Here is a 25,305-nt window from a genome sequence, read left to right on the forward strand (position 1 = left end):
ACTTAGGCCAAACCAAGAAAAGGAGAGCAAGGATGTCAGGAAATATGCGGATCTTATGTTGAGCTTCTTAAAGAAGGGGTAAGGATACAAAAAGGCAAATGCTGTCTCATAGAAGGTTGGTCGGTACCACATTTCTCCGTGCCAGATTCTTGGGCCAAAGATGCCTCATCCAGCCCTGAGCTCTTTAGCTTCACTCTTCAAGTTCCATATTCTAAGTTCCCCACAAGTTCACAGTCTAGGAAGGCTCTATGGTCAGGACTACAAATGGGTTTTGCTTTGCTTTAACCCCAATCAGATGGTGATGGTTGCCTAGGAATTCTGTGTAGAGAAGAATTCCAATAATGCTAATTTTAGTAATGCTTACTAGAAAACACTTATGATTAATGATGTTGCCACAGGCAGAGAAGGAGCAGTGGCACCAATTCATGTATGGCAGCCCTGCTCCCTGGAGGGGGCAATAAAAAGGATCCACACCTGACTGGTGAGTATTTCAAGGGCTCTCCAAAATTATTTACCAAGCTAAAGCTTACAGGACCACAAAGAAAAGAAATAGTGAAAGTCAAGACAAGCACTCCAGTACTAGTAAGAGAAATGCAAACTTCTCTTTGTGGATGAACTCTCACTTTGCACTATCTTTAGCATGGAAGAGAAGTGTAAGCAAGGACTAATTATACCTGTGCTTGAATACCAGTTCTCCCCAGCTAGAAGATCCTGGACAGGCTAGTTTCAGTTTCCTTATCTGGAAAATGGGGGTAATCATGCCTTCTTCTCAGAGTTCTTTGAGAATTATACATATTAATAAATTTGAAGTATCTATCACAATGCTGGGCATATAGTTGGTATTCATTATACTGTAGGTTCTTAACATTAATTTTCCACAGCCACGCAGATTTGCTAAACACTGCTTGGTGAGTGAACACATGGGGACAGGTAAGAGTCAACCCTGCTATGGCTTCTGTCCTCCTACTCTGAATGCTCTTGACTCTTTCCCTTAAAGTGAAAGTTCAAGATTTTATTGGCTTCAATCTCAGTAGCCCATTTTTCATCACTGAAATAATGCCTCCCTTCTACCCTGAAGACACAGCTGCACTATTTCTCCTAGTTTCCAGAGAACCGTGAGCCAGAAGGCTAAGAGTGAGGCATTTTTCTACATGAAGTATGAAATCAGACCCAGCATTCAACTGAAGCACCCTGTCCTCGAGGCCCCCAGATCATCCTGAGAATGGGTCCCAAGCAGGATGCACCCATCAGCAGAAGGCAGGAGGGAGTAAATGTGATGGGTGGTCATGGGGAGAGCTGTGAGGGGCCCACACACATTACTTTATCTTTTCTCCAGGAATGGGGACAGAACAGTGGGCTGCTTTCCTCATTCCCACCCAATGACTCACACCCACTGGAGCAACCACGCCATGTCAACTGAGACATGTAAAAGCTGAGAGAGACAGCAGCAGGCTTACTCTGAACAGGGCAATGCAGGAGCTGCCCAGGAACCCACCAGCTAGGAAGACTGTCTAGACAATGGGGAAGATTCCCCTCCCACAAGAAAGGGTTACTTTTGCCAGAAGCCCCAACTTAGCTTTCAGAGTCAGCGGGACTATTTTTAGCCTGTCCTTGGCATGTAGACTTCCACAGACGAGTTCTGAGTTTGGTGTGTGAATCACTCTTCTTGCATCTCACCATGACCAGTACAACCTCCAGCAGACAGCAGCAGCAACCACACAACCAGGACTGGTAAATCCCCTCTCACAATAACAACAAAAAAAGCAGAGCCTGTGATTACAGTTTCTCAAACACCCGCTGTTCATTTATCCAAAGTCATAACTGAAACAATGAGTCTACCACTGAGGACAGTAACCAAAAGCAGAAAAGAAGGCTTCAAAATGGAATTAAACTTTAGCAAGCCCAGGGCAAGTAATGGAGAAAAGAAGCAGAGGTCAGAAGGCAGTGGGGAAAGAGGAAGGCCACACAGGCAGACATGACTGGGGGGATCCATTCAGCAACTTTTCTAAAGTAACTCGTGTTGACACAGGTGGCCTGGTTGGTGGGACCCTGCCCCTGCCCACAATGCTGGCCAATCACAACATGCCATTCTCAGGGCGGTAACTGGCTTGGTACATGACCAAAGCCAAGCCAATCACAGTCCTCCAGTCCTCCCTGAGCTGTTGGAAAAGATGATCTCTGCTTCTCCATCATGCCTCCACTAAATATTGAGGACAACAGGTGCTTCCTGGCATGTATTTTGTCACCATTTGGAACGAAAATGAGGCCAACAGAGAGGAAAGCAGAGCCAAGAATGGAAGAAGAGAGAGAGAACCTTATAACAGTGTTTAAAACCCTTGACACAGCCATGCCTGAAACACCTACAACTAATACTATGCTTTCGTTTGTTTGCTTTTTGCTTAAGCTAATTTGAGTTGGCTCTTTGACTTTTGTACCCAAAATAATCTTGATTAATATGTCCATTAATGAAGCTCAGATCATGTGAACTGACAATGACAGATCAAAGGAAGTTCAGAAGTCCACCACACACCTCGGCAAACCACATAACCTTCCCAAACCTCAGTTTACTTATATGTCAAGCAGGAGAAATCCTGGGGTCTTGTCATCCATACAAGATGCAGAGAGGATCAAATGAGCTAACATGTGATGAGCTTCCTAAAGAGCAGAGTGGTGAGCAAAATAGGCAGAATTTATACAGAACAGACAAGGAGGAAAGGAGCAACCCAGCCACAGGCACCCCAAGGTCCTGGGAGAACAGATCACCTTTTTTTCTGGCTTGTGAGATGAGGTCAGCTGCGCTCTTGCTCATGACCTTTGTGATGTAGAGAGGGCAGTTGGTTTGGCTGGCGATGGTGATGGCGCGGAACACAGCCTCAGCTTCCAGCTGCAAACAAAAAAACAAACAAACAAAAAACCCAGGAGTCACTAGGCTCATGAACCTCTCAAAGCAGACACTCCCCTGCTCTACAAACTAGGAGAATGCAGTATAGACAGAGTGTAAAAGCCTGGGATCTGGAGTGTGATGGCTTGAATCCTATTGCCAGATCTACTGCTTCTTAGCTGTGTTACTTCACTTAACTTCTCAGTCCCTCATCTGAAAAATGGAGACAAGAAGAGTATAGCAGAGGGTTATTGTGTGAGGGCAGTGCCAAGCATAGAGCAAGTACTTAATAAATGAGGGCCAGAGAGTTTTCCCTTAGGTCTACTTTCTTTTCTCCCTGTAATGATCACAAATGCTACAACTGAATGGAAGCCTTTACTCCTCAAACTTCCCAGGACAGATTTCTCAGAAAACACAATCAACACCATTTTGCCTAAAATAACCAGCAACAGCAATTAGGCATCCCATTTCCTCAACTGCTTTCCTGCAGCCATAGGTAGCCAACAGAAGGTTAATTCTAGGAGGCATTTCTTATTACAACAATTCCCAGGCTTCTGAGCACAAAGACGTCTTTTGTTATCTAGCTCCTCCACCCCAAAACCTAATGTAGAATTTATGTTTACAAATATGCTAACCAACCTGGTTGCATTTACTAAATAAGAAGTAATAAGTTTTCTCGTATTTTATTAACAAGGCCAGCTGCAGGGTCTGAAAGCACAGGCTCTCTCAGACAGTCTGAGTCTGTATCCATCCTGGCTCTGTGACCTCAACAGCCCAAAGCCTCAATTTCCTTTTCTGTAAAGTGGGGATAATAACAGGACCTGACACATAGGGTTGTGTGTGGATTAAAAGCGTTCATCCCTTTTTATTGTAAGGCAATTAACCCACCTGCTGATCTCATTTTATGACCAGTGAGAGACAGCCTGATGTGACTACACAAAGCCTGAGTCAGTCCCATTTAGCCAAAAGCAGAGACAGTTGACCATTTTCCTTTCAATCAGCAACAGTTACTTTTTTGGATGGATATGACATTCTGGTTAGCCTGTGCAGCCCAACGCTTTCAAAAATACCAAAAATAGCTTGCAGATGCCCAGTAGTTGTATAATGTGAACCAGTCACTGCCTGCAGAGGGTAGGGTGCTCTAAGAACATGGCTGGTCAAGCTGGTGGCCCCCAGGCTGGACTTGGTTCCACATGGACACGGTCTGGAGGTCCCTGATCACAGTGAATGCAGTGACCATCTGAAGCACATGGACCTTGGTGGTCTGCAGTGGCCGTCTCTGGCCTTGGGTTCCAGCTCCTAAAGAGCATCGTTCCAGATGGTATCCGGGTGTGCCTTGAACTGAAGAGGGCTGGCTCCTCTCATGCCCATTCCTCCTCCTTCACACCTATGCTGACCGCTCCTTCAGCTCCCCCATGACCTCAGTCCCAGCCCCTCTGATCTCCTTCCTTCCCAGCACTGTGGGTTTCTCAGCACTTTGACAACATGACTATCTTTGGAAGGTTACATCACCCTCCAACTTCACCCAAAAGGGCTTCCAGGGTTGTAGAGATCAGCAGCTCAGAGGCTTTTTACTAAAAAGGAGACGGGAACAGTGAGGAGGGTGGGAGCTGAAAAACAAACCAAGGAACAAAAATAGACCTTGCTCTGAAATCCCCTGGCTGCTGCTGAAGAAATCTATCTTGCCAGCACATCTCTACAGTGACCAGCATTTAAGAAAAGTTTCACAAACAAGTGCTGATCACTCAGGCCTGCTCACATTGTATAAACAGTTCTCCCATCCTTCAAACGGGATGGGCCAGTGGCTTAACCTCTCTTAGCTTCAGCTCCTTACCTAGACCCTCAACGTAATAATGCCAAGCACCCAGCAGGGGCAAGGATAATGAAGAGAATGTGAGCAGTCAGCACAGCGTGGGTACAAGCAAGTACTGCAGAGAAGAGACCTGGCACTATTAAGGAGATGGACTTTTCAAGAATGCAGTATGTAACCCCAATTGCAAAAATTATAAACTATTTCCAATGGCAACAAAAATGTCTATTAGACACAAAGGAGTTTTGGGAGGAGAAATAATGTTCTATTTCTCCAGCTGTGTGCTGGCTATACAAGTGTATTCAGTTTGTGAAAAATCATTGCACCCTTCTCATACGCATACTCTTCTCTATGTGCAATGAAATTTACAAAGATAATGAGCAACGGAAATAACGATCATTTCTGGTTTTGGCTGCTGCTTCTACCTGTTGTAGACTTTGGGGGTAGGAGTCACAGGACGGGAACAGGATCTCTTCACCGACATGGAGGGCCTTGAATTTCCACAGGTACGAGACCCAAGGTGGTCTCGCAAAACTAATTTGCTCCCTGCCATATGTGCAACCATTTCTAAGCCCTGTCCCAGCAGCTGAAGATACTGACATCCCAGAGGCATGGAATCAGCCACTCTTGCCTTTTATTCCCCTTTTAGCTGCCAACTGCAGACACAAATCATCATTCATTTTACACATGGGGAACATCCATACTTGGACAGTCATCACCTTACACAATGAATTGGTTTGACATCTATGAAAAACCCAATCAAGAGCCTATCCATATGGCCAACATTTTGCAGGACTCAAAATATAATATGAAATAAGGGAGTAAGTGGAAATGCCTCTATTCACACTGATTAGCAAAGAAATTAGAAATCTACCACTCCTACTGACTATCCTCCAATCAGTGTTATCTTTAGAAAGATTAGGGATCATAAGTACACATTTCCCTTACAATCTTTTCTAATTTCTTCAGGGCTCTTGAACTAGGGCCAAGCAGAAGTGGTCTAGGAAAAAAATGTTCAAATAATGCTGCCTGCTATTCATAGATTCTCACCACCTTTCAGCAATACTTATTCATCCACTGTGTGCATGTGCCAGGGAAGGTGAGCCAAACACAAACACTCCAAATGCAAAATGAGGCTGCTACTACTGCTTCTCTTTCCCTCCCTCCCCTCCCCAAACCCCCTGCAACTTACCTCCTCTGGTCTGCTCAGGACATGGCCTTCTGGGCCAGTTATCCCCATTTCCAGCATCCGAGTTTGCTCCTAGAAAGAGAAAAGAATAGAAAACTATTTTTCGATGAACTTAACTGAGACTTGGAAAAATTCTGCTAGTATGTTCTAATCTAAAGATATGTTCAACAGGCAAGATGGCAGACTGGTGAGCTGTATGTTTTAGTTACTCCTCCAGGAAAGTAGGTAGAAAGCCAGGAACTGCGTGGACTGGACACCACAGAGCAATCTGACTTTGGGCATACTTCATACAACACTCATGAAAACCTGGAACTGCTGAGATCAGCGAAATCTGTAAGTTTTTGCGGCCAGGGGACCCGCGCCCCTCCCTGCCAGGCTCAGTCCCGGGGGAGGAGGGGCTGTCAGCTCCGGGAAGGAGAAGGGAGAACTGCAGTGGCAGCCCTTATCAGAAACTCATTCTACTGATTCAAACTCCAACCATAGATAGACTGAGACCAGACACCAGAGAATCTGAGAGCAGCCAGCCCAGCAGAGAGGAGACAGGCATAGAAAAAAAACAACACAAAAAACTCCAAAATAAAAGCGGAGGATTTTTGGAGTTCTGGTGAACATAGAAAGGGGAAGGGCCCTGAGGCGCATATGCAAATCCCGAAGAAAAGCTGATCTCTCTGCCCTGTGGACCTTTCCTTAATGGCCCTGGTTGCTTTGTCTCTTAGCATTTCAATAACCCATTAGATCTCTGAGGAGGGCCCGTTTTTTTTTTTGTTTTGTTTTGTTTTGTTTTGTTTTTTAATCCTTTTTTCTTTTTCTAAAACAATTACTCTAAGAAGCCCAATACAGAAAGCTTCAAAGACTTGCTATTTGGGCAGGTCAAGTCAAGAACAGAACTAGGAGAGCTCTGAGACAAAACGCAATAATCCAGTGGCTGAGAAAATTCACTAAACACCACAACTTCCCAAGAAAAGGGGGGTGTCCGCTCACAGCCATCATCCTGGTGGACAGGAAACACTCCTGCCCATCGCCAGCCCCATAGCCCAGAGCTGCCCCAGACAACCCAGTGTGACGGAAGTGCTTCAAATAACAGGCACACACCACAAAACTGGGCGTGGACATTAGCCTTCCCTGCAACCTCAGCTGATTGTCCCAGAGTTGGGAAGGTAGAGCAGTGTGAATTAACAAAGCCCCATTCAGCCATCATTTCAGCAGACTGGGAGCCTCCCTACACAGCCCAGCAGCCCAGAACTGCCCTGGGGGGACGGCACTCACCTGTGACATAGCACAGTCATCCTTCAACAGAGGACCCAGGGTGCACGGCCTGGAAGAGGGGCCCACTTGCAAGTCTCAGGAGCCATACGCCAATACCAAGGACTTGTGGGTCAGTGGCAGAGACAAACTGTGGCAGGACTGAACTGAAGGATTAGACTATTGCAGCAGCTTTAAAACTCTAGGATCACCAGGGAGATTTGATTGTTAGAGCCACCCCCCCCTCCCCGACTGCCCAGAAACACGCCCCATATACAGGGCAGGCAACACCAACTACACACGCAAGCTTGGTACACCAATTGGACCCCACAAGACTCACTCCCCCATTCACCAAAAAGGCTAAGAAGGGGAGAACTGGCTTGTGGAGAACAGGTGGCCCGTGGACGCCACCTGCTGGTTAGTTAGAGAAAGTGTACTCCACGAAGCTGTAGATCTGATAAATTAGAGATAAGGACTTCAATTGGTCCACAAATCCTAAAAGAACCCTATCAAGTTCAGCAAATGCCACGAGGCCAAAAACAACAGAAAATTATAAAGCATATGAAAAAACCAGACGATATGGATAACCCAAGCCCAAGCACCCAAATCAAAAGACCAAAAGAGACACAGCACCTAGAGCAGCTACTCAAAGAACTAAAGATGAACAATGAGACCATAGTACGGGAGACAAAGGAAATCAAGAAGACCCTAGAAGAGCATAAAGAAAACATTGCAAGACTAAATAAAAAAATGGATGATCTTATAGAAATTAAAGAAACTGTTGACCAAATTAAAAAGATTCTGGACACTCATAGTACAAGACTAGAGGAAGTTGAACTACGAATCAGTGACCTCGAAGATGACAGAATGGAAAATGAACGCATAAAAGAACGAATGGGGAAAAAAATTGAAAAACTCGAAATGGACCTCAGGGATATGATAGATAATATGAAACGTCCGAATATAAGACTCATTGGTGTCCCAGAAGGGGAAGAAAAGGGTAAAGGTCTAGGAAGAGTATTCAAAGAAATTGTTGGGGAAAACTTCCCAAATCTTCTAAACAACATAAATACACAAATCATAAATGCTCAGCGAACTCCAAATAGAATAAATCCAAATAAACCCACTCCGAGACATATACTGATCACACTATCAAACACAGAAGAGAAGGAGCAAGTTCTGAAAGCAGCAGGAGAAAAGCAATTCACCACATACAAAGGAAACAGCATAAGACTAAGTAGTGACTACTCAGCAGCCACCATGGAGGCAAGAAGGCAGTGGCATGATATATTTAAAATTCTGAGTGAGGGAGATTTCCAGCCAAGAATACTTTATCCAGCAAAGCTCTCCTTCAGATTTGAGGGAGAGCTTAAATTTTTCACAGACAAACAAATGCTGAGAGAATTTGCTAACAAGAGACCTGCCCTACTGGTGATACTCAAGGGAGCCCTACAGACAGAGAAACAAAGAAAGGACAGAGAGACTTGGAGAAAGGTTCAGTACTAAAGAGATTCGGTATGGGTACAATAAAGGATATTAATAGACAGAGGGGAAAAATATGACAAACATAAACCAAAGGATAAGACGGCTGATTCAAGAAATGCCTTCACGGTTATAACGTTGAATGTAAATGGATTAAACTCCCCAATTAAAAGATATAGATTCGCAGAATGGATCAAAAAAAATGAACCATCAATATGATGCATACAAGAGACTCATCTTAGACATAGGGACACAAAGAAACTGAAAGTGAAAGGATGGAAAAAAATATTTCATGCAAGCTACAGCCAAAAGAAAGCAGGTATAGCAATATTAATCTCAGATAAAATAGACTTCAAATGCAGGGATGTTTTGAGAGACAAAGAAGGCTACTACGTACTAATAAAAGGGGCAATTCAGCAAGAAGAAATAACAATCGTAAATGTCTATGCACCCAACCAAGTTGCCACAAAATACATGAGAGAAACACTGGCAAAACTAAAGGAAGCAATTGATGTTTCCACAATAATTGTGGGAGACTTCAACACATCACTCTCTCCTATACATAGATCAATCAGACAGAAGACCAATAAGGAAATTGAAAACCTAAACAATCTGATAAATGAATTAGATTTAACAGACATATACAGGACATTACATCCCAAATCACCAGGATACACATACTTTTCTAGTGCTCATGGAACTTTCTCCAGAATAGATCATATGCTGGGACATAAAACAAGCCTCAATAAATTTAAAAAGATGGAAATTATTCAAAGCACATTCTCTGACCACAATAGAATACAATTAGAAGTCAATAACCATCAGAGACTTAGAAAATTCACAAATACCTGGAGGTTAAACAACACACTCCTAAACAATCAGTGGGTTAAAGAAGAAATAGCAAGAGAAATTGCTAAATATATAGAGACGAATGAAAATGAGAACACAACATACCAAAACCTATGGGATGCAGTAAAAGCAGTGCTAAGAGGGAAATTTATAGCACTAAACGCATATATTAAAAAGGAAGAAAGAGCCAAAATCAAAGAACTAATGGATCAACTGAAGAAGCTAGAAAATGAACAGCAAACCAATCCTAAACCAAGTACAAGAAAAGAAATAACAAGGATTAAAGCAGAAATAAATGACATAGAGAACAAAAAAACAATAGAGAGGATAAATATCACCAAAAGTTGGTTCTTTGAGAAGATCAACAAGATTGACAAGCCCCTAGCTAGACTGACAAAATCAAAAAGAGAGAAGACCCATATAAACAAAATAATGAATGAAAAAGGTGACATAACTGCAGATCCTGAAGAAATTAAAAAAATTATAAGAGGATACTATGAACAACTGTATGGCAACAAACTGGATAATGTAGAGGAACTGGACAATTTCCTGGAAACATATGAACAACCTAGACTGACCAGAGAAGAAACAGAAGACCTCAACCAACCCATCACAAGCAAAGAGATCCAATCAGTCATCAAAAATCTTCCCACAAATAAATGCCCAGGGCCAGATGGCTTCACAGGGGAATTCTACCAAACTTTCCAGAAAGAACTGACACCAATCTTACTCAAACTCTTTCAAAACATTGAAGAAAGTGGAACACTACCTAACTCATTCTATGAAGCTAACGTCAATCTAATACCAAAACCGGGCAAAGATGTTACAAAAAAGGAAAACTACCAGCCAATCTCCCTAATGAATATAGATGCAAAAATCCTCAACAAAATACTTGCAAATCGAATCCAAAGACACATTAAAAAAATCATACACCATGACCAAGTGGGGTTTATTCCAGGCATGCAAGGATGGTTCAACATAAGAAAATCAATCAATGTATTACAACACATTAACAAGTCAAAAGGGAAAAATCAATTGATCATCTCAATAGATGCTGAAAAAGCATTTGACAAAATCCAACATCCCTTTTTGATAAAAACACTTCAAAAGGTAGGAATTGAAGGAAACTTCCTCAACATGATAAAGAGCATATATGAAAAACCCACAGCCAGCATAGTACTCAATGGAGAGAGACTGAAAGCCTTCCCTCTAAGATCAGGAACAAGACAAGGATGCCTGCTGTCACCACTGTTATTCAACATTGTGCTGGAAGTGCTAGCCAGGGCAATCCGGCAAGACAAAGAAATAAAAGGCATCCAAATTGGAAAAGAAGAAGTAAAACTGTCATTGTTTGCAGATGATATGATCTTATATCTAGAAAACCCTGAGAAATCGACGATACAGCTACTAGAGCTAATAAACAAATTTAGCAAAGTAGCGGGATACAAGGTTAATGCACATAAGTCAGTAATGTTTCTATATGCTAGAAATGAACAAACTGAAGAGACACTCAAGAAAAAGATACCATTTTCAATAGCAACTAAAAAAATCAAGTACCTAGGAATAAACTTAACCACAGATGTAAAAGACCTGTACAAAGAAAACTACATAACTCTAATAAAAGAAATAGAAGGGGACCTTAAAAGATGGAAAAATATTCCATGTTCATGGATAGGAAGACTAAATGTCATTAAGATGTCAATTCTACCCAAACTCATCTACAGATTCAATGCAATCCCAATCAAAATTCCAACAACCTACTTTGCAGACTTGGAAAAGCTAGTTATCAAATTTATTTGGAAAGGGAAGATGCCTCGAATTGCTAAAGACACTCTAAAAAAGAAAAACAAAGTGGGAGGACTTACACTCCCTGACTTTGAAGCTTATTATAAAGCCACAGTTGCCAAAACAGCATGGTACTGGCACAAAGATAGACATATAGATCAATGGAATCGAATTGAGAATTCGGAGATAGACCCTCAGATCTATGGCCGACTGATCTTTGATAAGGACCCCAAAGTCACTGAACTGAGTCATAATGGTCTTTTCAACAAATGGGGCTGGGAGAGTTGGATATCCATATCCAAAAGAATGAAAGAGGACCCCTACCTCACACCCTACACAAAAATTAACTCAAAATGGACCAAAGATCTCAATATAAAAGAAAGTACCATAAAACTCCTAGAAGATAATGTAGGAAAATATCTTCAAGACCTTGTATTAGGCGGCCACTTCCTAGACTTTACACCCAAAGCACAAGCAACAAAAGAGAAAATAGATAAATGGGAACTCCTCAAGCTTAGAAGTTTCTGCACCTCAAAGGAATTTCTCAAAAAGGTAGAGGCAGCCAACTCAATGGGAAAAAATTTTTGGAAACCATGTATCTGACAAAAGACTGATATCTTGCATATATAAAGAAATCCTACAACTCAATGACAATAGTACAGTCGGCCCAATTATAAAATGGGCAAAAGATATGAAAAGACAGTTCTCTGAGAGGAAATACAAATGGCCAAGAAACACATGAAAAAATGTTCAGCTTCACTAGCTATTAGAGAGATGCAAATTAAGACCACAATGAGATACCATCTAACACCGGTTAGAATGGCTGCCATTAAACAAACAGGAAACTACAAATGCTGGAGGGGATGTGGAGAAATTGGAACTCTTATTCATTGTTGGTGGGACTGTATAATGGTTCAGCCACTCTGGAAGTCAGTCTGGCAGTTCCTTAGAAAACTAGATATAGAGTTACCATTCGATCCAGCGATTGCACTTCTCGGTATATACCCGGAAGATCGGAAAGCAGTGACACGAACAGATATCTGCACGCCAATGTTCATAGCAGCATTATTCACAATTGCCAAGAGATGGAAACAACCCAAATGTCCTTCAACAGATGAGTGGATAAATAAAATGTGGTATATACACACGATGGAATACTACGCGGCAGTAAGAAGGAACGATCTCGTGAAACATATGACAACATGGATGAACCTTGAAGACATAATGCTAAGCGAAATAAGCCAGGCACAAAAAGAGAAATATTATATGCTACCACTAATGTGAACTTTGAAAAATATAAAACAAATGGCTTATAATGTAGAATGTAGGGGAACTAGCAATAGAGAGCAATTAAGGAAGGGGGAACAATAATCCAAGAAGAACAGATAAGCTATTTAACATTCTGGGGATGCCCAGGAATGACTATGGTCTGTTAATTTCTGATGGATATAGTAGGAACAAGTTCACAGAAATGTTGCTATATGAGGTAACTTTCTTGGGGTAAAGTAGGAACATGTTGGAAGTTAAGCAGTTATCTTAGGTTAGTTGTCTTTTTCTTACTCCCTTGTTATGGTCTCTTTAAAATGTTCTTTTATTGTATGTTTGTTTTCTTTTTAACTTTTTTTTCATACAGTTGATTTAAAAAAGAAGGGAAAGTTAAAAAAAAAAAAAAAAAAAAAAACAAGGGAAAAAAAAAGATGCAGTGCCCCCTTGAGGAGCCTGTGGAGAATGCAGGGGTATTCGCCTACCCCACCTCCATGGTTGCTAACATGACCACAGACATAGGGGACTGGTGGTTTGATGGGTTGAGCCCTCTACCACAGGTTTTACCCTTGGGAAGATGGTTGCTGCAAAGGAGAGGCTAGGCCTCCCTATGGTTGTGCCTGAGAGCCTCCTCCCGAGTGCCTCTTTGTTGCTCAGATGTGGCCCTGTCTCTCTAGCTAAGCCAACTTGAAAGGTGGGATCGCTGCCCTCCCCACTACGTGGGATCAGACGCCCGGGGGGGTGAATCTCCCTGGCAACGTGGAGTATGACTCCCGGGGAGGAGTGTGGACCTGGCATCGTGGGACGGAGAACATCTTCTTGACCAAAAGGGGGATGTGAAAGGAAATGAAATAAGCTTCAGTGGCAGAGAGAATCCAAAAGGAGCCGAGAGGTCACTCTGGTGGGCACTCTTACGCACACTTTAGACAACCCTTTTTAGGTTCTAAAGAATTGGGGTAGCTGGTGGTGGATACCTGAAACTATCAAACTACAACCCAGAACCCATGAATCTCGAAGACAGTTGTATAAAAATGTAGCTTATGAGGGGTGACAAGGGGATTGGGAAAGCCATAAGGACCACACTCCACTTTGTCTAGTTTATGGATGGATGAGTAGAAAAATAGGGGAAGGAAACAAACAGACAAAGGTACCCAGTGTTCTTTTTTACTTCAATTGCTCTTTTTCACTCTAATTATTATTCTTGTTATTCTTGTGTGTGTGCTAATGAAGGTGTCAGGGATTGATTTGGGTGATGAATGTACAACTATGTAATGGTACTGTGAACAATCGAAAGTACGATTTGTTTTGTATGACTGCGTGGTATATGAATATATCTCAATAAAATGAAGATAAAAAAAAAAAAAAAGACATAATGCTGAGCAAAATAAGCCAGGCACAAAGAGAGAGATATTGTATGTTACCACTAATGTGAATTCTGTGAAAAATGTACAATGTTTTATACTGTAGAATGTAGGGGACCTAGAGATACCAATTAGTGGAGGGGGAATGATAATCTAATAAGAACAGATAAACTATGGAGGGTAATCTCAATGTTATGGGAATGCTCAGGAATCATTATGGTTTGTAAACTTTCTTGGATATAGTAAGATCATGTTGGAAGCAATAGAGTTATTTTAGGTTTTTTTTTCTCTTATTCCTTTGTTTTCTTAGGGGTTGTTAATTTTCTTGGGGTATGGTAGGAACATGTTGGAAGCAATGTAGTTATTTTAGATTATTTGTTTTTCTTACTCCTCTGTTTGGACATGGTTTATTAATTTTCTTGGGGTATGGTAGGAACATATTGGAAGCAAAGTAGTTATTTTAGGTTATTTGTTTTCCTTAATCCATTGCTTTGTTTGAAATGTTGTGGGGTATTTTTGGTTGTTGTTTGCCTGTTTGTTTTTAATTTTTTGATAAACAAAGTTAAAAAATTGAAAAAAAATCAGTAGAAAAATGGGAGTAAAAACTAAATGACAAATAGAGTGGGATGGGGGGATGGTTTGGGTATTCTCTTTTCACTTTTATTTTTTATTCTTATTCTGATTCTTTCTGATGTAAGGAAAATGTTCAGAAATAGATTGTGGTGATGAACGCATAACTATATGATCATACTGTGAACAGTTGATTGTATACCATGGATGACTGTATGGTTTGTGAATATATTTCAATAAAACTGAATTAAAAAAAAAAAAAAAGATATGTTCAACAGGGAGAAAAAGAGAATAAAATATATATATTGATCAAATTTATTAATTCTATATTTGGAGTTGCAAAATAGGGTAGAGTCATAACTATAAGCAGAAAAAAAACCACTTACAGTTGGCATGCTTTTATAAAAGGAAGATGTTCAGTTTGTTAGATTATCAGTTTTCTTCTCTGCAGCCCTTTTCATCTCTTTCAGACCCAGCAAACTGCAAAACCATACTTGCTTAATTCACTTGTTTATTCAATCAGGCATTTAAAAATCCATTCATTCAACAATCTGTATTGAGTATCTGCCTGATGCTAGGCTCTGGGGTTAAGTACTTTAATTAAAGTTATGTGGCCCTTGACCCCATGGAGCTTACAGTTTGGCACTGTTTCCCAAGTTATAGTGTACCACCATTAGAATCATTTGGGTTGCTTTTGTAGAAATGCAAATTTCTGGCCCTATCCAGATCTACCCAATTGGAAAATATGGGACCAAATCTTAGGAATCTGCACCCTTCAGGCTTTTTAATGCTTTAAATCTATGACTGTTAAGAATGGATTCAGAATTTAACCAGACAAAATAATGCCTCTAAATAGCATAATCTGAATTAGTCTTTCGTCAAATTCTATTTAACCAAGTTGTAAACATGGCAGAATAATGGCCTGACCATTATGGCTGATTGCTAAACTCCTAAGGCTCTGGCCAGCTTTCTGGAAGAAGCAGATGGATGGGCAGTGAATACACAAATGGGCTAACTGGAACTGGCAGAAATCTTAAAACATCATATCTGCAGTTTTGCTAGCATTCTCTCTCAGATTGCCTACCAAGGCTGGTCCCGTGGCCTGGGAGAATTTGGTGATATGGAAGATGAACTGAACCTTGCCTCACTTTGAAACTATAAAACGTTTAGAAAGGGAAGTATTCTTTCTACCTGGGAAAGAGCTCTTTTTTGGTTTTGTTTTCTTAATAATAAAAATTTTAAAAGACGAGTAGGAAGAAAACTGCACATAGTATAAGCAACCATGAGAAGTAGAATGGTCACTATCTCCAGCTCTACAGAATTCAAAAAGTGGTCAGTGGTGGGTTTTTGCAGCAAAACACCTCCACTTTTAATTCTAATATTTTCATTTACGGAAACTTGGACTGAATGGAATTTCTCCCAAACTCTAGTAAGTTGCCACTCTGAATTGCTTCCCGAAGTCACATAAGGGTAAGATCTCCAACTAAATCTTCTGCCTTACAGGACACTCACTTCTGTCTTGTTCAAAAGTGCTGAGAAACGCACAGGTCAACACCAGCCCCAGCACTGGTTTCCAAGCACATTCAAATCACCAGGTTTTTCCCTTTTTAGGTTCTAAAGAATCGGGGTAGCTGGTGGTGGATACCTGAAACTATCAAACTACAATCCAGAACCCATGAATCTTGAAGACAATTGTATAAAAATGTAGCTTATGAGGGGGGACAATGGGATTGGGAAAGCCATAAGGACCACACTCCACTTTGTCTAGTTTATGGATGGATTAGTAGAAAAATAGGGGATGGGAAAAAACAAACAAACAAACAGACACAGGCACCCAGTGTTCTTTTTTTACTTTAATTGCTCTTTTTCACTTTAATTATTATTCTTGTTATTTTTGTGTGTGTGGTAATGAAGGTGTCAGGGATTGATTTTGGTGATGAATGTACAACTATGTAATGGTACTGTGAACAATCGAATGTACGATTTGTTTTGTATGACTGCGTGGTATGTGAATATATCTCAATAAAATGATGATTAAAAAAACAAAAAAAAGATTATAATAAAAATTGGGTACTGGTGAGAATTGGTGGTTAATGGGTTCGTCTTAATTGGGTAAGTGATATTTTGAGCTAGGAACATAGAGAAATAATTAAAAGTGCATGAAATAAATCAAACCTATAGTATAAAGAAATACTTTTTATTTTACGTTTGGAATCATGAGATTCTTTGTTGGTTTGTTCTTTAAAGGGCTTGAATCAATAAAAATAACAAGAGCTGAAAAAAAAAATCACCAGGTTTTCAAAATACACTTGCCTGAACTCTCCTATTGCCTATTGAAGCAGAATCTCTGGAATTAGGGAAAACTGAGGAATCTTTCTTTAAGCTTCACCTATGATTCTGATGTGCTGCTGGTGTTGGGAAGCCCTATTCTAAAAGTCATGCTGTCCCTTCAGCCAGAAGTGTAGAAATAGCATATAAAGACAGATCCACTGACACCACCTTACACTGGGGTGCTGAGGCACTGATCACAGCTGTAATTGCATCACAGTTTGGGTCATGGCCCAATTGCAGCTTGCAGCATGGGGAGAGAGACCATGTATTATTTCATCTTTCCTCACCAAAGCTTGGCACTTATCGGGTTCTCAAGATTTGCTGATTGAATGGCTAAAAATGCTGGACTCCCAACTTACCTTGCCCGCTTGAAACTTTTGAAAATTGCCCTTGTTTTTACCCAGAAGAAAAGACTTACTCTTACTCTTCAGTCACTTTTGCATAAGAGCAGCAAGAAACTGAGTACAGCAGCTGCCTTCATTTAGTCAATGAGATAAAATCTTTCAGCTCAGGATGATTTTAATAAACACACAAGAAACTCATCCAAATGGAAAAATGTCATTATTCTTTGTCTGATGGAGGACAGACCTGCCCAAGTTAGGGCAGCTGGGACCAGGGACTCTTCTGGGTTAAGGAGTCACACAAGGAAGAAGACCTGGGAAAGGGGGCTTTGAGTATGAGCCCATTTGCCTCCTGGGGAACTAAAATGAAGATGCAGGGAGGTCACTTTCTAGGTCAGCTAGAGGGAAGGCTGGGACCTCTGGCTGCCATACTGAAAACTTGGAGAAGGGGGAGGAATGACAGCTTAACACTGCTGGGATGCCTCCCACGGGAGCAAGGCATCTGGACCATCTGTGGAAAACAATTTCATTATCTCTGAGTGTGGGGGAGACTTGGGAGATGGTGCTGTCATAGGCCTGGCTAATTAGCCTCCCTGGTCGTAAGCGAGAGGATATGGCAAACTTAGCTTTCATCCTCCATCAACAGGACAAATTTCAGAGCCTGAAATCACAAAAGCTGGAGCCTTGCACTGGTGGGGCACTGCCTCTCAGAGAGGGACTGTGGCCGGGCTGCTGGAACAAACACCACCTCCAGGTAAAGATGTCCCCTGGGGACACCACCTTCGGGACTAAGATTTGGTTCTACCAGTTATTGACTGTGTGCCTTGGGCCAGTGAACTAACCTTTCTGAGCCTCGGTGTTCTCATCTATGAAATAGGAAATGGCTATCATCCTTAAAGGGTCAGGGTAAAGTTAAATGAGAACATTCTAGTGCACCTACCAGTGTCTGGCATGTAGTGGTAAATACTCAACAAATGGTACCTGCTGCTAGGAGGCCAAGGGCTCTGAGACTGGGGCCAGCCTAAACATCGTTCCCACCCCCTGATGAGCACATTCACCAAGTCCTGGACAACTTCTAAAATGAAGGCACAACCCAAGCACTTGGGCGATATGGAATGCATCTGTTTTGGCTCATCTCTACAGCATAGTGCCTGGCACAAAGTGCTCAGGAAATGCTCTTTGAATGAATGAATAATGGCTTCTTGTTGTTAATGTTATCAAATGCACTAAGAGTGCTCACTCTTCTTTTATGGCTGCCTTCCCCTAGCAGAAGCCAATCTTGAATGTTCCTGAGATAAACAAAACCCTTCCTAAGACACATCTGTGCATCTATACCATTAGACAGCCCAGGAGATGGAGCAAGAACTGCTCTCTGCTTCCTTACAAATGATCAATTTGGGCCTTGGGGCCCTTGCTTTCATCACTCTTTCCTCAGGTTTCTCAATATAATTTCTAGAAAGCACAGTGGGATGTCTGATCCCACAAGACCTAAATTCTTTATCTAAGGCAGTGAGTTCTGCAGGCCTGGATCAGATTTCCAGCCTTAGGTTTTTCCTTATGTCACGGAGCTTTGACTCATTTTCAGAAAAGAATCTGCAACGCTCTCTACTAAATAGCCTAATGTGAAAAACTTGTCCTCCAGCATGTCTTTTCTGATTCCCCAGAATGACCAAATCTCTTACCTTTTTTTGGTGTATTCTACTTTCTCCCTTGCTTGTCTACATTTCTTTTTTCCTCCTCCTAGACTGTGAGGTTCTTTAGGATGTGTTCTGTTGTTAGCTACCCCAGAGCACTTAAATGACACCTTGCAGATACTATGAGCTCAAGCAACACTGAAGAAATGGAGAAGCAAATGGAATGCAGACCCAAGCCCACATAGAATGCAAATGCCAGGGAGCTGCATGGTGTTACCTGGGCAATGATATCCCCATTCTCAGCATGAACCTGGGCAATGGCCCCCAGCTCTCCCAGGCAGCTGAAGATCTCATAGAGCTGAAACAGAAATGAGCGTTCATCACCATCACAAGTCACAGATGCTTTTACCAACCTAAATCAGGAGCTGATTTCTAAAGCCAGAGCTAAAAACCAAAGGATGAGCCAGAGGAAAGAAGTGATTAAGGTAGAAATACAGACTAAAACATGCATGGTCCAATGGAAATCTAGGAAACTCTGTCTTTGTAAAATGCCTATAGTTGTTCTAGGCAGATAGATCAAATATATAACAAAGGGCTACCAATTCCTTGACTGTGCCCCTGGCACATGTTTTTGATGGAATTATTTTCCACTGATCCCAGACAGAGCTTCAGAATCCTTCTTAACAAACGTTCCAGAAAGCTACTACAACCTGGCCAGAAGCTAACATAAAAGCTGAAACCCCTGCCTCTAAACTTCTCAAGGTACATAACCTCCTTCAACCCCTAATCAGAGGTATGGGGATTAATTTCTTGTATTGCCTTTGAGAACTTGAGATTTCTCTAAAACAACCACATTCCATGTTATTTCTTGAGAGTCAGAGGCTATTACCTCAAATACCAGAAGGACCTCCTTAATCCTGCAAGGGTGAGAACTGCACACTTTCACTGAGCTTAGAAGGGGTCTGGAGTTTGTTTGGGAGATGGAGTCTTAGGCATGCCCTTCCTCTTATCCTTTTGAGGAAGCTGCTGCCAATGGAAACTCTAACTCCTTCTCTCCCTTTCTGCCTTGCCACGGGCACTCTGCTGGTTACCTTATTTAAAATGCAGCATGGAGTGCAAGGACATTCTGGCCCAGGCATCTCCCATGGTGACCACAGTGACTCATGTTAAAAGAGCCCAAGGTCATCAGCAACAATAGAAAATGCATCCAGCCACCCCAAACCACACAGCAAATGAACCGTTACCTACCTCCGTGTTGGACACTTGATACAAATCCTTATACGCCATGTAAACCATGAAGGAATTAACTCCTGCCAGAGAGGAAAAAGGGAGGGAATGAGGAAAGACAACATTATCACCATGCTCTCCATCCTTTGCTGCCACTTCTCTCTGTCACCCATGAACCAATTGTAATGGAGGCTCCCATCCCAGGTAAAACAGATACCTTTCCTCACATTCTCTGACAGCATTTTTCCATCTCCTCCTCCCAGTAAAATCAACAATTCCTACTCCATGTCATAGCAGGATAGTCTCTTCTTCTGCTCCTCTTTCATGCCTCTTCCCCTTAAGTATTCCCTACCCAGAGGGTTAATAAGTTTGATGTCACTTGAAGCAATATCTATCATAGAGAATTACTGTAGCAAAGTAGCAGTGTCACACATGGGTTGCAACCTCTGGAATTTACCACATACTAGTTCAGTGAGGCTTGGACTACATAATCTCTCTGGGCCATGGTTTCCTCGTCTGTAAAAGGGGAAAAATAATACCCTACTGCATATTGTGGTTGTGAACACTGAACGAGATTAACACACAGAGCTCTGAGCAGCAGGCCTGGCACACAGTTGGTCTCCGTTAATGGACTTCCTGGAGATGGGTTTATTTCATTATTTAATGAATGCCTGTTATATACCAGGCCTGTGTGGAGTGCTGGATCCTAGAGAAGAACCAAGGTACAGACCCTGCCCAAGGGCTAACACCAGAGGTAATCGTCAGTAGGCAAGTATCACACCTCAGGCGTAAATATTGAAATCTTAAGGTTTATAAGGAAAGAGCTATTCAGTTGTCACCCAAAATAAACTGAATACTACAGTGATTTACAGAAAGAGGTGGGACTGGGGAACAGAGGGTTATTTTGGGGGAAAAGCAGATAATTTTGGTCTCCAACCATTAGGGCCATCTCAGCCTACAGCGTTCGGGGCCAAAACCAGGTTGTAATTTGAGAACTTCCTTAGCCAGAGTGGTTCAACTGAGGGCAGTTTTTCCCAACACTATCCTTCCCACAAGCCTCCATGTCATCTGTGGAATGACCCAGGCACTTTGGTAGGGAAATGGGTGTTAATGCCAGTCAATTCTCTTTCCAGTGCAAAACGAGACTCAGGAGAGAAGGAAAGGATTAATCTCATATTCAGTATCACGAAGGATTGGACAGGGCCTGTAGGGTCAGGAGGGGGATGGAAAGGAAAACTCATTCTCTGAGAGGTTTTCCCTATGCCTTCAACCCCACCCACTGTACTCCTGGCATATGTGGCATGAGACTACTTTATTGATAATAGTGCTTGCATCTTATGGCATTTATTCTGTTGCTCTTTGTTAGCCTGCTTCCTTTTGCCTTTGATGCTCAGCAGCCACGCATTATACTTCCCTATATCCTACAGGCTGCCTTCCAATGCTGAGCACAGTGCATGCACTTCGGCGTGTGTGTGTGTGTGTGAAATATCTATGGATCAAAAGTAGAAAGCAGAAGAATCTAAGAAAACAATGGGAACATATATCTTGAGAAGAAACAGGAAACACACACACACACACACACAAATGTGTTTTCATGCCTCAAGCTCCTAGCCTAAGCACCAACATCATTGCACCCAGAAAAGTCTTAGCCTTTTCCATGGGTGCCACTGTTACATAATTGTAACAGTTTGATTTTTGGAGTAAAACAATAAGGGTTTTTGGGTGTTCTTCTTTACTTTTATTTTTTATTCTTATTTTCACTTTTTCTGGTACAAGGAAAATGTTCAAAAAATAGATTGGGGTGATGAATGCACAACTATATGATGGTATTGTTGATTGTACATTTTGGATGATTGTATGATATGTGAATATATCTCAATAAAATTGAATAAACAAACAAACAAACAACAAAAAAACAATAGGGGTTTAAAATCCCTAATCTCATAGTTAACCTAATCTCACAGGTTGACCTTATGCAAGTCAGTCAACCTCTCCAAACCTCAATGTCTTCCTCTATAAAATGGGCAGAATTTCATGGAGATGAAGAGCATAAAATGTGGATAGATCTACTGCTTACTAACTCTGATCTTGGGCTACTATTCTGAGCCTCGGTCTCTTCATCTGCAAAGTATAGAGAGCAATCACTATCTCATGAGGGCCCTGTAAAGAGCAAATAAGATCACATAAATAACAATTAAGTACCTGGAACATACTGGTACCCCTTCATCCAACCCTCATTGCTCAAGGTTCCAGGCCCCAAGCAAGGGGAAGAGACTCAAATGAGTGGAAGAGGTGAGAAGGAAAGGAAAGAGAGAAGTCAGGGAGAGTGGAGGGGAGGACGGCATGCTCGGACTCACCTTTGTCCTTGATGAGACCCTGCACTTCCTGTTTGACACTGTCGTTCCAGTGGGTGATATCCACATGCAAGGCATAGTCACAGCAGCTCTTCCCATCAGCCCACTCTCGCCACTTCTCATAGGCCTCTGTCAGGCTGGACTCGGGCTCGGGCACCACGTGGTCAACTGCACGACAGAGGCATCAGCTGGGAGACTCACTGACACAGCCTTTTCTCCCCTCCGGCACAGCCTGCTCCTGTTGCTTAGCTATGACTGGAAAGTCTCTGCTTCCTGAGCATGGAACTGACCTTAGAAAGTGTACCCTGGTTATCTCAAGATTGCTGAAGATTTAAGTGACACTTTGATTTTGAGCAAATCACTGGCTTCCCTAAACCTCAGTTTTCTTGTCCTTAAAATAGGTGCCGAGGGGGGTGGGTGACATTACATCTCTAAACCTAGAAAGGTTTCTTCTTTCTTCTAGGTTTGTCATAAGATTAAATGGGAAAATGCACATAAGGTGCTTCACGGCGGGCACATAGTACATGCTCAACAACGGTTAGCTGTCAATGAGTGCCTACTATGTACCATTATTACTGCTACTACGGGGAGTCATGGCTAGTGATAAAAGTCGAACTCTCTTCTAATGATGTAACAAAGGGTTATAGGTTACGTCAGGGCACTAGAGTTTTGTATCCTTGTGCTTTTTGCCATAGGAAAGAATTGGTGTCAGTTAAGTAAACTGATACCAGACCCATAGATCTTATTTCCACGTAAATGTTTTTTTTTTATCAAGAATCTGGTTTCTCTGAGTCCCAAACCTACTCTTTCAGTTCTTGCAACAATACTTTTAACATCTTTAAAAGTAATAATGCCCACAATTGGTGAGGATAAGGCAAAAGTAATGCTTTCATACATTCCCCTGGTCAACTGAGGGAAAATATCCACTGGTACAACCTTGTTGGAGGACAACTGTAAAACATACAGATGAAAATCATTAACATTTTCCTGTCTTTGACTCAGTAATTCCATGCTTATGAATTATTCCTAAGTAAATAAACATGGCTGTATGCAAAATTTTGTCTCTAAGGATGTTTGCCATTGAATTATTTATATAAGTGAAAAACTGGAAACAACTGAAGTCAATAGGGAAGATTCTTTAAACACATAAATCATGATACCTTCATAAAATGGGCCATTAGGCATCCATTTAAAATGCTATGATGGTCCTGTGCACTGCAGAATGTTTAGCAGCATCCCTGGCCTCCACCCACTAGAGGACTGCAGCAACCCCACCCCCCACCCCAGCCCCTGTTAAGGCCAAGTGTCCCCTAGTGGGCAAAACTGCTCCAGTTGAGAACCACTGATATAGTGTGTTTAACTGGCTTAGAGAGCAAGGTCAAGATTCCGCTAAAAGAAACAGAAGATAAAGAATTAAAGGTCAAAACTACATTGAGAGGCGGGGCAAGATGGCAGACTGGTGAGCTGTATGTTTTAGTTACTCCTCCAGGAAAGTAGGTAAAAAGCCAGGAACTGCGTGGACTGGACACCACAGAGCAATCTGTCTTTGGGCATACTTCATACAACACTCATGAAAACGTGGAACTGCTGAGATCAGCGAAATCTGTAAGTTTTTGCGGCCAGGGGACCCGCGCCCCTCCCTGCCAGGCTCAGTCCCGGGGGAGGAGGGGCTGTCAGCTCCAGGAAGGAGAAGGGAGAATTGCAGTGGCTGCTCTTACCGGAAACTCATTCTACTGATTCAAACTCCAACCATAGATAGACTGAGGCCAGACACCAGAGACTCTGAGAGCAGCCAGCCCAGCAGAGAGGAGACAGGCATAGAAAAAAAACAACACGAAAAACTCCAAAATAAAAGCAGAGGATTTTTGGAGTTCTGGTGAACACAGAAAGGGGAAGGGCGGAGATCAGGCCTTGAGGCGCATATGCAAATCCCGAAGCAAGGCTGATCTCTCTGCCCTGGGCACTTTTCCTTAATGGCCCTGGTTGCTTTGTCTATTAGCATTTCAATAACCCATTAGATCTCTGAGGTGGGCCGTTTTTTTTTTTTTTTTTTTTAAATCCTTTTTGCTTTTTCTAAAACAATTACTCTAAGAAGCTCAATACAGAAAGCTTCAAAGAATTGAAATTTGGGCACGTCAAGTCAAGAGCAGAACTAAGAGAGCTCTGAGACAAAAGGCAATAATCCAGTGGCTGAGAAAATTCACTAAACAACACAACTTCCCAAGAAAAGGGGGGTGTCCGCTCACAGCCACCATCCTGGTGGACAGGAAACACTCCTGCCCATCGCCAGCCCCATAGCCCAGAGCTGCCCCAGACAACCCAGTGTGACGGAAGTGCTTCAAATAACAGGCACACACCACAAAACTGGGCGTGGACATTAGCCTTCCCTGCAACCTCAGCTGAATGTCCCAGAGCTGGGAAGGGGGAGCAGTGTGAATTAACAGAGCCCCATTCAGCCATCATTTGAGCAGACTGGGAGCCTCCCAACACAGCCCAGCAGCCCAGAACTGCCCTGGGGGGACGGCACTCACCTGCGACATAGCACAGTCATCCCTCAACAGAGGACCCGGGGTGCACAGCCTGGAAGAGGGGCCCACTTGCAAGTCTCAGGAGCCATACGCCAATACCAAAGACTTGTGGGTCAGTGGCAGAGACAAACTGTGGCAGGACTGAACTGAAGGATTAGACTATTGCAGTAGCTTTAAAACTCTAGGATCATCAGGGAGATTTGATTGTTAGGGCCACCCCCCCTCCCCGACTGCCCAGAAACACGCCCCACATACAGGGCAGGCAACACCAACTACACACGCAAGCTTGGGACACCAATTGGGCCCCACAAGACTCACTCCCCCACTCACCAAAAAGGCTAAGCAGGGGAGATCTGGCTTGTGGAGAACAGGTGGCTCGTGGACGCCACCTGCTGGTTAGTTAGAGAAAGTGTACTCCACGAAGCTGTAGATCTGATAAATTAGAGATAAGGACTTCA

The 25,305-nt window shown here is 42.3% G+C and overlaps 1 protein-coding gene across 2 annotated transcripts in view; it reads right to left on the reverse strand.

Annotated features, from left to right (window-relative positions):
* DPYSL3 (dihydropyrimidinase like 3) overlaps positions 1–25,305 on the reverse strand; it is a 129,920-nt gene that overhangs the window by 15,837 nt on the left and 88,778 nt on the right. For both annotated transcript variants that reach the window (XM_037801399.1, XM_037801400.1), the window contains exons 4-8: positions 22,323–22,487; positions 19,987–20,048; positions 19,016–19,096; positions 5,884–5,952; positions 2,764–2,884 (exon numbers count right to left, since the gene is read on the reverse strand). In XM_037801399.1, coding sequence (XP_037657327.1) covers positions 2,764–2,884; positions 5,884–5,952; positions 19,016–19,096; positions 19,987–20,048; positions 22,323–22,487 — 498 coding nt within the window. The remainder of the gene's footprint in view (positions 1–2,763; positions 2,885–5,883; positions 5,953–19,015; positions 19,097–19,986; positions 20,049–22,322; positions 22,488–25,305) is intronic.

This window comes from Choloepus didactylus, chromosome 13 (genome assembly GCF_015220235.1).
Source record: "Choloepus didactylus isolate mChoDid1 chromosome 13, mChoDid1.pri, whole genome shotgun sequence".
NCBI lineage: Eukaryota > Metazoa > Chordata > Mammalia > Pilosa > Megalonychidae > Choloepus > Choloepus didactylus.